The sequence below is a fragment of the Natrix helvetica genome (genome assembly GCF_964273705.1).
Source record: "Natrix helvetica genome assembly, chromosome: 4".
Lineage (NCBI taxonomy): Eukaryota > Metazoa > Chordata > Lepidosauria > Squamata > Natricidae > Natrix > Natrix helvetica.
The window spans coordinates 61,214,068-61,231,150 of NC_138550.1; the positions used below are offsets into that span (position 1 = coordinate 61,214,068).

At 40.7% G+C, this 17,083-nt stretch overlaps 1 protein-coding gene across 3 annotated transcripts in view; it reads left to right on the forward strand.

Annotated features, from left to right (window-relative positions):
* The window catches only part of MED14 (mediator complex subunit 14), a 106,397-nt gene that overhangs the window by 39,535 nt on the left and 49,779 nt on the right, over positions 1-17,083 (forward strand). For all 3 annotated transcript variants that reach the window (XM_081951692.1, XM_081951694.1, XM_081951693.1), the window contains exons 12-18: positions 2,393-2,471; positions 4,613-4,772; positions 13,323-13,517; positions 14,160-14,294; positions 15,423-15,499; positions 16,138-16,298; positions 16,382-16,528. In XM_081951692.1, coding sequence (XP_081807818.1) covers positions 2,393-2,471; positions 4,613-4,772; positions 13,323-13,517; positions 14,160-14,294; positions 15,423-15,499; positions 16,138-16,298; positions 16,382-16,528 — 954 coding nt within the window. The remainder of the gene's footprint in view (positions 1-2,392; positions 2,472-4,612; positions 4,773-13,322; positions 13,518-14,159; positions 14,295-15,422; positions 15,500-16,137; positions 16,299-16,381; positions 16,529-17,083) is intronic.

A 17,083-nucleotide genomic window follows, 5' to 3' on the forward strand; every position in this document is an offset into this window, starting at 1 on the left:
TCTTTGTGTATCTTAAACAATTATCACTTTCCCACGCTGCAGTAATCTTCTTCTTCCAGTAGATGGCTCTCCTGCTCCAAATCCATTAAACAGTGTGTGAAAAACAACAGTTGATTGTCAACTAATCAGGGGAGGTTAGAAATAAATAAAAAAATAAAAAGTTTCTTCCACTAATCACTTTTCAAAGTATTGTTAAATCTTTTCCAAGCTTTCTATATTTTAAAGTTTCTATTAGATATTTCTTTCACATCTGGGTCTTTAATCTTTCCCCATGTATCCAGTCGTCATTTTCTTAACGTTTAGAGATTATTTTTCAAAATTATTTTACTTGGGTTAGGTCTCTAGAATAAAAGTTAGAAGTTGTCTCACCCAGTTTCAATGTTCTATCCATGAACTGCTAACAAACAAATCTTATTGTCCTAGTTGTCATATCTTGTGACTTGCCAAAAATGTCTGTTGAGGAAATTGCGGTTTCCTCATGGTCGATGAAGCACTTCTCCTTCCTTCACCACTTCTCCAGGGCAACTTTGACCCCCTAGGGTCTCCCAGCAAGCAGATATCGGTTTGTTTTCATGGAGCTTGGCAGAGCTCCGCTATTTCTAGCTGCTGTTGCCGTGACACCAACCAGTTCTCCACAATTACTACAACTTAAACAAGAAACTGACTCTTGGTTATTTGGAAGTATATTGCCTGATCTTTCCTGTCTGTCCAAAAAAATAACCATTCAAAATATGAAATGTGTCAGATCTTAACAATCCAACTTTTAGAACTTAGCAGGCACACAAATTTCCAGGATCGAATAATCATCATTTTTGTGATGTAGATAGTTCTTGACTTATGACTGTAATGGAGTTTGGGATTTCCATCATGAGCATTGTCAACTTTGAACTGAATCTGGCCGCAGCCATCTTTCTATACTTCAGTTGCCACACAGAGGGGGAAGGAGGTTGGAATGCATTACTAGACAGAACAAAGAGCTTTCTCATGAGAACCAAGGTCACTTCTACTGGCTACAACTAAAGTTGGGGAAAGAGTGCCTGAAGAGCACACCAATTAACCCAATTGGCCAACGTGACCTGTGATACTTGGGGATGGAGTTATTTCCTAGTTTAATTATATTGTAACCGCGGGAAAGATTTAGATTTGGTTTTCCATTGAAGCTGTGTCGATATGATATACTCATTAAAGAAGACCTTTGAGAAGGAGCCAAGTCTCTGATTTGCCTGTGTTCGCTAGCCGGAGCTTTGGCACTGATTTTGTGATTTTTTTTAATGATTAAAAGCAGTGGTCATAGAATGAATCCATTGTCTACAATAGTTATTTTCCCCCAGAAACTGAAAGTAAACACCCATTTCAAGCAAAAAAAATGTCCTAAATCACTGCAGGATGCTGCAAATGGTCGTAAATGCTGGCCAGTTGCAGAGTACCCAAAATATAATCAGATAACCTCAGAGTGGGGGGCAGTCAGCGGAACTTTGAATTGTGTCTTTTGGGGTTATCTGTCTTTTGGGGACCCTGTTTTACTTAACCAGTTGCTAAACTAATTCTAAATTTAAGGGATATTACTTACCATTTTGTAATACAGCACAGGATACCTAAATATTGTTGGTATTGTTATATTGTTAATTTAGTCTCTATAAAAGCATTCAAAGTTACTGGATGCTCAGTAGTAAAAAGCATCAAAAACTTTGTTCTTGTAGGTCCCCGTTCACAGAATAACTTTATTAGCCAAGTGGTGATTTAGACAAATTATAGTAACTAACTGGTTCTTAAATCGTATTTTAAAAATTATTGAAGGAGAAAGATGGAAGATTGAAGAACAGGGAACACTGTGTTCTGCACAGCAATCAGTGAGAAGTCCTTGCAGTTATTATTAAAGTTTTGAAATACTGGGCCATGGGTTATTAGCAAAATGTCTTTTTATAATATATGTGTTACTCTGGAATCCCTTCTGTATGGAGATTGATTTAGCACGAACTTGTACATATCAAACGTTTGCCCCAAACCCTCCCCCCAGTTATCCCAACCCAATGTCCAATCTCCAGCTCCCAAAGATGTCATGTGGGGTGCACCTTCAGGTGGTTTCATTCAGTTGGTATGCAGAGACAGTTGACTGTGGCCAGGTCCAAACATGAGCCATCAGCATGCGCAGAAGATGGTGAGAACAAACTTTCCTAACAATATCTCCTCCAGTACCTAGTAATTCCCTTCCCAAATACTATTAGCCCTCACCCTCACCGTTACTATGGCAGCCGATAGCAAGCAAGCAAAGTAGAGGCTGACAGGTTGTTTAAAATGAAAGAATCAACAGAAATCTATTTTGGCTACAATCCTGTATTTTATTTAAATATATATAAATAATTATATTTTAAATAATACCTTTTCTTTGTAGATCAGCAGACCCTGGATGATGTAGAGAAGTCTGTCAATGATGATATGAAGCGTATCATTCCTTGGCTTCAGCAGCTCAAGTTAGTAAAAAGCAATTCCAGGAAATGCACTTCTTTGTCATTATAAAAACAATTTCACTTTTAGAATAATTTTCTATAATTTCTGCTTTGGCTGCCTTTTAGTAATTACAACAGGGAAGCTTTAATGTTTATTTGAAAGGACTGGATCTATAGCTCCTCACATGTTATACAGCATAGATTTTTATTAGCAAAGATCTAGAAAAGTCACTTTTCTTTTGCTTAATATAATCTTGATTGGTCAACATGAATTGTGGTTAAAGCCTTTTTTATTTCTGAACACTATTGGAATCACTTAAAATATTGTCATACATGTGTATCTGAAACACAAACCTCTTGAGTGGAGTATTTAATAATGCACATTCATTTGCTAGTTTCAAGTTGCTAATCTAGTAATTACTAGTGTAGTAATAATTCTGCTTATGAATCAAAACTCGCTAAGAAACAAAAGCAGAGAATAAATAAACTGATCTCACGGTGGGAAAGAGAATACAAATTTTCATCACAACCAGAAACAAGTTTGGTAGCTTTTCACCCTGTATAAGGTTACAGGCAAATTATCTTATTCCCACAACCCACCATTTATCTATAAACAAATTGATAAGACTTTTCAATCCTGTTGTCAGCAAAAAGTCCATAAAGGATTGCCAGAACTTTACAAAAACATTTTTATTTTAATCTTGATCAAATAAACCAACTTCATATTCCTTCCTTTTACTTTTGAAAATCTTAATCTTTAATTCATTCAAATATTATTGTAGGATTTGATTCATTACTAGGGTTTTTTCAACTCTCTTTTGTAAATTTAGTAAAAAGACATTATCCAGGTCATTATCTTGGTATCCCTTTAATTTTTAAAACTCAGCTAGCTTCTTTTTGAATATCCAGTAAAATGTCTTTATTCAGATCATTATCTTGACCTTCCACTTTTATTTGCACTTAACATTTCAAATATTACAGCATATTGTATCATTTTATAAATTCCAATACTAATAAAAACACTTTTTACACTTTTCTTTCTTTTTTCTTTCTTTTGTTTCCTCTAGTATCCAATTGAAATAGCAAAGTCTCTAATCTTTGTTATGACCTACCTACAAAAATAATTCTGGTTCCTACTATATTTTATATAGTTAGTTACAAAATCCAAGAAGGTTTTTTTTCAATATTTCAAATTTTTCTCACCCTTAATTTGTTTATAGCTTTTTTAGTTCAAGTCTTATTTATTTATTCTGCCATTTATTTTAAACTCTTTAAGTTCTTAAACTTACAGTCAATTTTTCTTTTGTTCAGAAATAAAAGTAGAGGCACCAGATCAGAATTGCTGTTTCAAAGACTATAGTAGCTTTAAGATACTTAGATAAGTAATTTCTGAAGGTGTTCCAAAGCAAGGTTAGTAAACTCAGTGTTCTTTAAAAGGCTTTGCTGCAGTTGTGAGCTTGATGACTGATTCTCTCATCTCCCAGTGTTCAGACCCATAGAAGATTGTTGTCCTGCAATATTCTCACAAGGATCTCCTATCTGGAGCACATGTGAGCAATCTCATTTCCCCTCTTTGTCCAGAGAGGTTCAAAGAACTGGTTGTTTGCCCACTGTTCTGTAGATATGTCTAGCTCCTCATGCTTTAGAAGTTGCAGCCAGACTTCATTAACAAATTAACATATTAATTTACTTTTACATGTATTTTTATGTACATATGTACACATACCCACACACATGAGTATATGTATACTCAATGTGTGTGTATTTTGTGTCTATGTAAGCCAGTTTGGTATAGTGGCTAGAGTGATAGAACTCAAGAGAATGTGAGTTCTAGGCTTCCCTTAGGCATGAAAGCCAGCTGGGGGACATGGTCTGGTCACTCTGTCTCAGCCCAACTTATCTCACAGGGTTGTAGGGAAAATGGAAGTCAAGAATATAGGTATGTTTGCCACCTTGAGTTACATATGAAAAGATGGGATAAAATGCCATCATTCTTCTTTTGGATGTGTATCTAAATACAAGAATTTGTACAGTGGTTTTTGAAAATGTTGCTTTTTAGCTGGAAGTTCTTACTATATCTGCATAGCTGAAGCCAAGACTACAGAGGAAATGGGCTTTTTTCTAATGAATACCACCAATGTCCTGTTTGCTTTTGTTCACTTCAGGTTTTGGCTTGGGCAGCAGCGTTGCAAACAATCAATAAAACATTTGCCGACAGTAAGCAGTGAAACATTGCAGCTAGTTAATCATGCTACTCATCCTGTGGGAAATCTTTCCAGCCACAAACTTTTTATCAAGCTTACCCGACTTCCACAGTATTACATTGTAAGTAAATGAGATTTCAACATAAGAATGTGGTCCTTGTAAGTATTTGTAATATGAAGAATGTATTATGATAGGATCAGTTTGATGGCTATCGTCATGCTTAATTTGATGAAATAGTTGTTCCATTAATGCAGACAGAAAGTTAACTAGCCACTTACTTGGAAGGAAGGCAACTAGGAAACAAAGAGAATTTAGAGAGGTTAAGAGAAAAAGAGATTGCACAAATGGAGATGGTAAAAAGGAAAGAAAGATGATGTAATCCAGTGGTTCCCAAACCTGGAAAAATTATTCAAAATTGGGTAAATATGATTTTTCTTTGAGTAACAACATATAAAGCCATTATCCAATCATAATAGGATAATTTAAATTGACTTAAATATTTTACTTTTTCTGCTAAGCAGTGTGAGGTAACGAAGGAAAATGTTTTAGAAGCATGGATGTAACTAGTAAATATAAAGCAAAAGGTAATAATGTGGTACCTCCTCCTCCTCCTCCTCCTCCTCTTCCTCCTCCTCCTCCTCATTATTATTATTATTATTATTATTATTATTATTATTATTATTATTATTATTATTATTATTATTATTATTATTATTTCTTTTTTCCTGTACGCTGCTTGGAGAGTCCAAGCATGGGTTAGATTCTGCCTGATTGTCCTGGACTGAATTGAAAGATCTTTAGCCACGCCTCCTCTTCCGGCTCCTCAGATTTTTTCAATTCAGCCTAGCCCAAGGACATGTTTTAAGTGGTTCCAGAATATCAACAGAAATTTAACCTTAACTTGGACTTTCCAACTGAATTCTTCTTCATTCTGCAAAAAAATAAGGTCTGCCTTTCAGTTGTTGTATTTGAGTCTATTGCTTCTATTTGCTGCCAGCGCTTGTCCTGGGCTTCTCCAGGCGCTCGCTGTCCCTTTAAATTGCTGGGCGATGCAAGCCGGCTTGGGAGCCGCCGCGATCGCCCTTTATCTTCGCGCAGCGGTCAGCGGCGTGAGGGCCCAGCTGCTTGCAATATACTTGAGCGTATGGCACGACGGTCGGTGTGAGGACTCATCCATTTGCGCCATTGCTTTGCAGATTTGAATTTTGGTGCCATTTTTCCAGCAGTTAGTCATCGCAATGGGCATTTTGGTTAAGGGAAAAACTTCCAGTGGCCATTTTGTTTGCAGTTTTGCCGCGTTTTTCCCTTCCATTAGTGAGTCAGCATTGGAGAGTGGTGGCAGTGCGACTTGTTCTGTCCGGCAATCCGGTGGTCAGTCGCTCCCCCCCCCCGAATGTTAATTTATCATTAACAGCGAGGTGTTGGTCCTTGCCTTAGGCTTCCCTCCAGCTGTTAACCCTGCAGGCACTGGGAGGTTGGATCTCACCCCAGAGGTTTCCTCGTGGCAGCACCGGCCTAATTACTCATTTCAGTCATCAATCTTCGCGACTCTGAATCAGCAGCTGCAGCTACCCTCATATCCCCAACTGTGTTCCAGGTGGTGAGTGGTGCTTAGACTACCCTTACTCACAGCATAATGACAGACAACCAGGGACGTGCGGTCAGGGGAGGCAGGGGAGGCAGAGCCTCACCTCTCATCATGAAATAATAATATATAAAATAATAATATCCGCAAGGGAGTTTCATATATATATAAGAGGAAGAGGAGGAGGAGTGCGCGCGGGGCGGTGCCAGCTGGGCAACCGGCGGAGGCAGGAGGGTTCTCTGCGAATGTCCGGTGGGCTTCTCATGGGGGCCGGATCATGAAAGAGACAGAGGCTGCTTTCTCGAGATGAGAGCGCCCAGATCTGACTCCGTGGCTCTCTTTTATTGGTTTCAATAGGGTGGGTGGATACATATTCATAAACAAGAAAACTACGTAATGAAAAGATACAGTTTCATGTATGGAAAGCTTCACATGTACATATATCATTGATTAGACAGTCAAAGATATCACCGTGACAGTAAAGAATGGAATGTTTATCTATGAGCCCCTTTTTTATGGCAGCCATAAATAAGATGTTATCTTCGAGAAATTCCTTAGTGCCCTTGTTTACCTCACACTCAGAAGTGTTAGACTTCATGGCACCAATTAAACAATTCAGAAGATCTACAACAGTCCGTCCTTGGACAGCCAGAAAGAAATATATTTCTTTGAAGTCTATGTGTCAGTCTTTTGTATATGAAAACCAAAGTATGTCTCCACAAGGCACCAGGCTGATTAATAATTGCAACAGTTCTCGGAAGCGCCAATAACCTTCCTGCCTCCGCTGTACTTTGCGCGCTCCTCGCGACTGCAATCGACATCCAGAAGTGGCAGGGGCTTGATGACATCGCCACAGCTGCCATGCGCAGATGGACGGAGGTAGCCAGAGTGGTGCCAAGGCAGTCCGGCGGACGAGCGACCGATGATCAGGCTGCCTGATCCTCCATCGCTCGCTCGCTCGCTCGCTCTTTCGTCCACCTGGACCCCTCGGCGCCACTCTGGTTACCTCCATCCGGCCGCGCTCAGCAGCGACGTCGGCGACGTCATCAAGACGAAGTGGCTTGGAGGCGAAGTGCTTTTCTGTGCGTCTGGCGTTTAGGTAGATAGTCGGATGTCCAAAACGCCAGGCGTACAGAAAAGCAGCTGCTGTTGGGGATCGCGGAGCGCGAGCCGGCGGAGCGCACTCAGGAAGGCGGGGAATGGGATCACGTGTGCTGATCCATTCCCCGCCTTCCTGAGCGCGCTCCGCTGGCTCGCACTCCGCGATCCCCAAAAGCAGCTGCTTTTCTGTGCATCTGGCGTTTAGGTAGATAGCCGGATGTCCTAAACGCCAGACGCACAGAAAAGCACTAAAAAGCAGCTGCTGTTGGGGAGCGCGAGCCGGCGGAGCGCGCTCAGGAAGGCGGGGAATGGGATCACGTGTGCTGGAGACTGAGGCAGCCTCAGCCTCCAGCACATGTGGTCCCATTCCCCTGCCTTCCTGATGACGTCACCAGCCTTACCAGTCATAAACCTCACCGCACGTCACTGCAGACAACACTAATCAAGAGGCAATGCAGCCAGGGCCCTCTAGCAGCAGGAGCCTTACCAGACAGACTAGCAAAGCAGCCTCAGAGGCCCTCAGCAGACAGCGCCAGGCTGGGGGAAAGAAAGGAACAAAGCCCCAAGACCAAGTTGCCCCCAGGCGCCAGAAAGCACCAGAGAAACAACCTGAACAAGCCCAGCAACAACCGGTGGCTAGTTCTCCAATTCTTGCAGTGGAATCACCACAGGTCCCAGCTCTTACTAATCAGGACCCACCACGGTCGGATAGTGAGAATGAGGGCCAGAAATAGACCATCCGTGGGAGATAATGCTGATTTGTTTCATTGCTCATTAGAAGCAGAGGATTCTCCTCCAGTTTTATCACTGGCTCCACAACATCCTCTGCCTCGCCGGGCCGCTAAGCGTAGGCGGCCTGTAGAAGACCAAAGGTCGGCCCTCTCCTCGGAAATGCAGGATGTTATAATGAAGGCCATACCCCAGGGCATTGCAGAGGATCTCAAACGTGCCAAGTGACGTTGCAGGGCCAGGTCTTCTTCCTCTAAGGCTGTTCCTTCAGAAGCTCCACAGGGACCCGCCTCTCCCCATTCCTCGCTGGACAATGAGGATTCAGCTGTAGATGAGGAAATCCTTCCAGAGCAGGAGTTCTCCAGGGACGAGGGAGCTGTCACGGATAAACCAGCCTTCACTGGGTTGTTTAAACATGCTTCGTTCAAGACAACCTTGAGCAAGGCCAAAACAGCCACCCGTATAGGAGTAACTGCCACCGATCTGGTGACAGTAGACACGTCAGACCCTAGCGAAGGTCTTTTTGAGGAACCAGTTGTTCCCCAGGAGATTGTGCCAGTTCCTAAGTTATTTCTGAATTTAGTACAGCGACTTTGGGTTCAGCCGGGCACTCTAGCCAGGCCTGGTAACAAGGATAAAAATCTTTATACGGTGGATGCCTCCCTGGAGGACTTATTAAAATTGCCTCAGGTGGATCCTCCGGTTCAAGCCCTTACATCCTCCTCAGTCTTGCCCCTAACCTATTAGAGGGCTTGAAGGCAGAGGACAAGAAGTCAGAAAGGGCATGTCACAAGACCCATCAGGTGGCTGCCTGGGCCATTAAGACAGCCACTTCAGCGTCCTTTATGTCCAGGGCCTCTCTCCTCTGGCTCAGACACATATCTGCCAAGCTTCCGACACCAAACTGAGGCAGGAGTTCATTAAGGTCTTAGTGGCAGCAGAATACACTGTGGATGCCACCCTCAACTCCGCTAAATTCGCCTCCAGGCCCTTAGCCTCAAATGTCACCACCAGGCGGCTCTTGTGGCTTTGCCATGGGAATGCTGACATTTGGTCCAAGTGGAAGTTGGCCTCTGCCCCCTTTAAAAGAGGAAAGCTGTTCGGGGAGGCTTTGGACCCTGTCCTAGTCAAAAACAAGGACAAAAAGAAAGTTATGGCATCCGTTACCAAGAAAACAGAGCACAAAGGTTCTGGTTATTTTAGAAAGCAGTCCTTTCATTCCTCAGAACCATCCACTAGCACCGGTCAGTACCACCGCCTGTACAGTCAGGGACCAGACCGTTCACAAGACCATCAACCCTTTCGAGACAGGGCCAGACAGCAATCCTTCTCTAAGTGGTCCTTTCGTGGCGGATCAGACTCTAGGCCTTTCCGTCGCTATAAGTGACAGCCAGCTGATGCCTCCCATCAGAGGGCGACCACTTATTTCAGGACTGGTGGGAGCCAGTCAATAGATCTCCGAGAAGTGTACCTTCACATCCCTGTCCGCAAGGCTCACTGCAGGTTCCTGAGATTTTACTATGCAGGAACACATTATCAATACTGAGCACTACCATTCGGCCTCTCATCGACCCCCAGGACATTTTAAAAAATTCTGGCAGCCATGGTAGGTCACATCCAGTGAGACTTCAAGCATACCTAGACGACATCATCATACAATCACTGTCCCGCCAGCAAGCAGTCTAAGACCTCCAGGTGACCATGAGAGCCCTGCAAGACCACGGGTTCTCGGTCAACGTGGACAAAAACCATCTCACTCCCACCACCAGGCTGCTGCATCTCAGTGCCATAATAGACACTTTAAGTTGCCAAGTCTTTCTGTCTCAGGAGCGGATCTCCATCCTCAGACAACTGATCCTTCAGGTGAGAACCTCGCGGACCGCGCTCATCGTCCTGCTGTCGAAACTGCTGGGCAAGATGATCTCTTGCCTATTGATAGTACCATGGGTGAGACTACATTCATGACAATTGCAATGGTGCCTTTTACCCCACCAAAGGGCCAAGAAGAGCAACTCCCCTTCACTGGTTTCTCTCAAGGTCCAGCAGTCCCTGAGGTGCGATTCTCCTGCTCCGATCAAGGGCAGTCTCTTCTGCAAGCTGGATCACCTAACTATCACCACAAATGCCAGCCTTTTCAAGGTCAGCCAAACCATCCAGGCTGTGCGTCGACCATCGACTACCAGAATTTACAAGGCCACCTGGGCGGCATTCGCAAAATGTGCGTACCTAGGCAGATAAACCCCACTTGCGCCTCTATACCGCAAATTTTGGACTTTTTGTAAAACGGATTGGACCAGGGGCTGGCAGCAAACACGCTCCATCGCCAAGTGGCGGCGCTGTCTGCCATCCTCGCTCCCAGCGACCATCTATCCCTAGCACGTCATTCCAAGTTCGCAGCTTCCTGAATGGAGCCTCAAACTTGCGGCCCCCGGTCGTTCATCGATATCCGACCTGGGAGTTAAATGTGGTACTCCGGGCTCTGGTTGAATTTCAGTTTGAGCCCATTCGAACCTGTGACCTGAAACACCTAACTTTCAAGACAGTATTCCTGACCGCGATCACCTCGGCACGTAGGATTTCGGAGATGGCGGCCTTGTCAGTCAGAGAGGACTTGTGTGTCATACATCCAGACAGGGTCGTTCTCCGCTTAGATCCTTCGTTTCTCCCGAAGGTCAACTCTTGGTTTCATCGGAGGCAGGAAGTCATTCTTCCGGACTTTTGTCCTCAGCCAAGACATCCTACGGAGCACAGATGGCACAAACTGGATGTGCGTCGAACCATTCGCAAATACATCAAGCGCTCTCCGGTGTTCAGGCGATCAGAATTGCTTTTCGTTTCCTAAAAATCCTGCTACCATGGGGCGCAAAGTCACCTCCGCCACCATCGGCCGATGGTTGCCTGCTTGTATCGCCCTTGCCTATCAGCTCCAGTCTAAGCAAGTACCACACCGAATCACAGCCCGAATTCTATAAAGCCTCTGAAGCCTGGGGAGGGCAAAAAAAGCATGTAAAATGGGAGGGGGAGCACCTGTAGTGCGCCCATGCGCACTGGGGACCGCACATTGCATTATGGGTGCGGCATGCCCGCACACGACCCCCCTGCGCTCCCCCACTTATGGCACGCGAGCCAAAAAAGGTTCGCCATCGCTGGCCTAAGCAGATTGCCTGCCCCCACCTCACTGCGGCAGCCCGATCTCACAGGAAACAGCTTCAGTCTGTGTTCCAGGATCATCCTTTGGCCCAACTCAGGCCTAGACTTCCCTCACACAGTAGATCTACGAAGCAAAGGGAGCCTGATTAGGTCAGTACAGAGGCCTTTGATTGAGCATGCTCCCTCACATAATGGGCCTTTAAGGTCTAGGCCTCCCTCACACAGTAGGCCTATGAAGGAGAGAAACAACTTAGAACTGAGGAGAAATTTCCTGACAGTTAGAACAATTATTCAGTGGAACAGCTTGCCTCCAGAAGTTGTGAATGCCCCAACACTGGAAGTCTTTAAGAAAATGTTGGATAGCCATTTGTCTGAAATGGTATAGGGTTTCCTGCCTAGGCAGGGAGTTGGACTAGAAGACCTCCAAGGTCCCTTCCAACTCTGCTATTGTATTGTATTGTATAAGGGAGCCTGATTAGGCCCATATAGCAGTAGACCTATGAAGGGAGCCTGATTAGGCCAGTACAGAGGCCTTTGATAGACTGCTGCCTCACACAGTTGGCCTTTAAGGCCTAGCCTCCCTCACACAGTAGGCCTATGAAGTGCCAGGATCGTGGACAGGGCAGGAAAGAGGAGCACATGAGAGGGGGGCGGGAGAGGGCAGGGATGATGGGCATGGGAGTAAGGGGAAGAAAGACCCCTCTCAATGGTTTCCTGTCAGACAAACGCTTCAATGTCTATAAATACCCAGGCAACGCTGGGTCATCAGCTGGTTCTGTAATAAAGCCATGAGATGTTTTGAGGATATATGTGTTTGACAGAACCCAACTTGCATCCTATGCTCTCTATTCATGCAGTATTAGTTAAAATAAAACCTTAATTGCCAATGATTACTTTCTGTAAATAAATGAGAGACACTATATCATAATCCTTTTCTACATCTAAGATACTAAACTATCATAGCATATAACAAAGGTGTTAATATAACATTGAATCTCAATATAAGAACTTCTTAATTTAATTTTTTTGGTGAAAATGAGATTTGAAGAATATTTATATCCCAAATTTTCTGACTGTTGCCCAGTTAAATTCAGGTTTCATCATGCTTACTGCTTTAATATAAAGGTGTTTGCAGCTTTTCATTATCTGTATCTTTGAGCCACTGGATTTCTACAATATAAAAAAAGTTGTCTATAAGATGTCTATGTTCTTTGTTGAATGACGGGAGGATTCTATGGAAACATAAATATATATATTTTGAGCAGAGTACTAAGTGTATACAAATAAACATTGAATAATCATTTTAAAATACGCTTGTGCCAAAACTGAAAAAGAAAAATATATATGCATTTGTAAAATACGCTAAAAGTTTCTTCAGTAAGAGTTGTCATGATTATTACAATACTTTGATTACTTTAATAACATCATTAGGGACCAGAATTTACAGAGGTTGAACTTGCTTCAAGGATATCAACTGGCCAAGTAAATATGATACTCAGTGAATGATGTCTTAAGTTGACTAAGGCTTAAGAAGGTTGTTTTTATGACATTGGTTTTTATGTGTATGATTCTAGATTTTTAAATTTGTAATTTTTAAAAAATTAGCAGTAAACCTTACATTTTAGAATGCTCATGTCGGTTTCAAAAGTGTGTTAGTATGAAACATTGGAATAGAATACATATTGACTACCATTGAAAAATTTACAATCTTAAACCCAAACATTTTTAATATAATCTGCTCCACGTTTCAATAACTGATTTGCTTTTTCTTCAGTTGTTTAAAAAAGATTTCAAAAAATAATTGCTGACTACATTGTAAACATATCATTTGATGTGGTATGTAGTTTGCTGTATTTGTGGTAATCATATTCATATATTGAATTTGAAATTTAGTTTTATTTGGATGCGTTGATATCAGTGAAACTCAATTTAGTCTTACGTAACTTAACTCTCACTTATTTCAGTATGATCTGCTCTGAGTAAATTAAATCCAAATTTCTCTGAAGTTGGTTTAGAAAATCTGGGTTTCTTTGAGATTTGTATTAATTATAATATATTATTTTGGACTACATTTCCAAGCTTAGTGTGACTTTTCAACATCCTAGGTAGTGGAAATGTTTGATGTTCCCAATAAACCTACACAACTAGAATACAAATACTACTTTCTTTCTGTGAGTTATGCTGAAGGAGATGATAGCCCTGCCACTGCAGTTTTACTCCAACAATATAAGCCAAATATTGAAGAATTGGTTTTGGACACAAAAAGTAGCAAACAAGCAAAAAGTGGCACAAAACGCAAGGTATGGATTTGATCATTAGCATTTATTACTTTCAGTGGATAAGAAATAAATTATTTCTCTTAGCTGAAAATAAAAGGCTGAATACTGCAACATTTCACTTAATTAGATAAATGAGTAGCTTATGATGACAAAGAATAAATCTGCTAAACTGTATATATCTTTTTCTGAGACAAAATAGAAAATGTGTTTGAAGTAGCATCTTAAATATTACCTCATGTAATAATAAAGTCGGCTATATTTCTAGTGTTAGGCACTGTTTAAAACAGAAGTTAATACTTTATTTATAAAAGTGTACTTTCAGGTTATTTTTTTAGCACTATTTGCATCTACAAAAGCTTATAATCGATTATAACATTTTACACTCTTACGTGCTGCTAGCTTGCTTGTAATGTTCTTTTTAATATATTCAAGCTCAAAATGAGCACAATTGATTGGACATTTAAATTAATGTTTAATATTTGTTTCCAAGTAGTTGCACATATAGAAGTATAGTCCAAATATAGTGGGCATGAATTCTGAGTACTGTATATGAAACAAGTACATTTCCTACTATGATGTCTATTACTTGTGATTTACATTGTATTCTACCTTTGTGTTTGAAAGAATATGTATCTTTTAAAATATTTTTCTGCTGTTTTGTAGCTGTCTGATGAACTGTGCCCCACAGAACCAAAAAAACCAAAACAGTCTGGAGAAATGTGTGCATTCAATAAAGTTTTAGCTCATATTATAGCAATGTGTGACACAAATATGCCCTTTATAGGACTCCGCATGGAGGTAGGTAACAAATTGTATTTGTTGAATTGGAATAGTTAAAACAAGGGATTGTCTAAAACAGGAAGAAATAAGACTGGCTTGTAATTTATTTTAAACCATAATATGATTTAACTGTTTTTGATGTAGTACAATATGGAATCGAAACTTGACAGTAAATCAGGCCATAGCAGCTTGATTTAAAAAAAAATCTTTATTCAGTATTACATGTGAAGAAGGTTGCAGCAGTTGTGACATGAGATGAGAGGACCCTTGACCTGCACTTCTTAAATATGCTGTCTATTGCTTTAAGCAAAGATTAGGTTTTGAGCAGAATTTGAAATATTTAATCACAGACTAAGAGTGTGTGTGTGTGTGTGTGAGAGAGAGAGAGAGAGAGAGAGAGAGAGAGAGACAGAAATAGTAGATAATTGATTACAATATGATTGAAAAAGGAATCTAACTTCTGTCCAACCTTTATCAGAAGTTGCCATTGCAAACAGTTGTGCTTTTTTTCTGTGTAATAAAGTAATTTGCTGTATCTATAGATGTTGTATTTTTGTTCTCATCTATTGCTGTATCTGTGTGTGTGTGCATACAGGAAAATCTTTTCCTGAGTCATAGGATTGAGAATTTGGGCCTTTGAATGGAAGAGGCACCAGTATTCCAAGCTATTGCTCAATTACTTCTCTCATAGAGGACCATTGAGGGGAGGGGGGGGGGATTTCTTCTCAGCCTCTAGCCTGACCTAGTCTATTTTTTAACTGTCTTGGTGGATTGTCCTTCCACACTGAATATGCCCATCACAATTCAATAACCACCATCCCTTTTCAATGTGCCTTTGTTTAGGTGCCCATCCGACTACATTAGCTTTCTTTGATATAATATTGTCTTATATTGTAAATATTTTAGATGTTAAATGTTAGGTAACTATAGTGTGAGATTAATTAATGCAATGTAACAACTTGAAGCAATTGCTTAACTCATTTTATATGTAAAGAGATGACTTCTCTCTGGTAGGATTTTATTTCTTGCAGTAGTTACTACAAGCTGAAAGATTCATATATGTGACAAATGATACTATGCAGCTTGAATTTTAATTTGTTATGATAATACAAACTTACATTTATTAAGATTTTTTTTACATTTCAGTTATCCAGTATGGAGATCCCACATCAAGGTGTCCAAGTTGAAGGAGATGGTTTCAGTCATGCTATTCGTTTATTAAAGTAAAAAAATTAATGTAAAATTCCACTTATGCTTAGAATATTCTATATGGATCAAAAAGAAATTATATAATATTTCAAAGAATATTTTTTCATTATTTCCACATTAGTATTTATATTGTGAATTTGTTAATGATAATTGTACAGCAACTCCCCCCCCCCCCCCCAATTTTAAGTACAAGAATATTGTTCTTTATTCATGAGGAAAACAGAACGTGTACAAGCTTGGCATTTAGGTGTATATCTTCATGGAAAACATAGTTCTTAAGGAGTAGGTATTATTCAAAGATATTATTAAGCCTAATGACTTTCAGATTTTAACTGGCCATTTTGACCGACTTTCATTCTTATAAAAACACTATACTGGAAAGCTAATCTGAAGGTTTTCAAAGTGTTCCCAGAAGGTTGCAAATTTTACTGTATATTGTAAACATTAAAAAAAACCAATCAGCTTGCATTAAATCTTTCAATTCTGGCCATACCTTATATATTGCCACTATTTAGTAAAGTCATAAATGCATTATTTAGATTGAAAAAACTAACTTGCATACTTGCATTTCTTAAATTGCATGCTTTCTTTCAGAATTTGAAAGAATTAAATAAATCTCAGTGTATTGTTGTACCTTGAACTTCTTTCACAGAATTCCTCCATGTAAGGGTATTTGTGAGGAGACCCAGAAGGCTCTGGATCGTTCTCTTCTTGATTGTACTTTCCGATTGCAAGGTAGAAATAACCGTACATGGGTGGCTGAACTGGTGTTTGCAAACTGCCCGCTTATCAGCACTTCTTCCAGGGAACAAGGTTAATTTCTCAATTGTTTTGCATATTGTCATTCCTCTTATACTTTTTGAGTATCAAATTGGCCTCTCCCTTTCATTTTGCAGGACCAACTCGTCATGTTTATCTGACATATGAAAACCAGTTGTCTGAACCAGTTGGTGGCCGAAAAGTAGTTGAGATGTTTCTAAATGACTGGAATAGCATTGCCCAATTATATGAATGTATGTTGGAGTTTGCTCGATCTTTACCAGGTATATAATGTCTTGTATACATTATATAATTGTTTCATTCTTGTATTGATATAGAAAAGAAGCAGGCTGCTTTCTGTTGACCTATTGGCATATTTAGAATGAGAATGTCCTGTGGGCAGTCAAACAGACTGGCCATGAAGCGACTAATATATTCACAAAATGACTGCCAAAGGAAATGTAGTCAGTCACCAATCCTTGATTTTTCAAAGACAGCCTAGTACATTTTTAGCCCAGTGGAAATTTCTTTTAACAGTCTTAAGTTACCTTGGTTGTTTTTATGAGAAGCAGATATGGACAAACTTCCAAACAAAGCACCACACTAAGGTGATTAATTGCTTTTATTTTCTGAGAATGCCTTTGAGGTCCTTGTGAGGTGTCCTTGAAAATTTAAAAAAACATTTAGAAGCTGTTAGTTGTAGCATGTGTTATCTCCTATTCATTCCTTTTCTGAATTTGGAAGCTAAGCGTGATGAAGCCTGGTTAATACTGGAAAGGGACATGTCTGAGGTATAGACTAGACCATGGGTGTCAAACTCATGGCATCACGTTACCGTC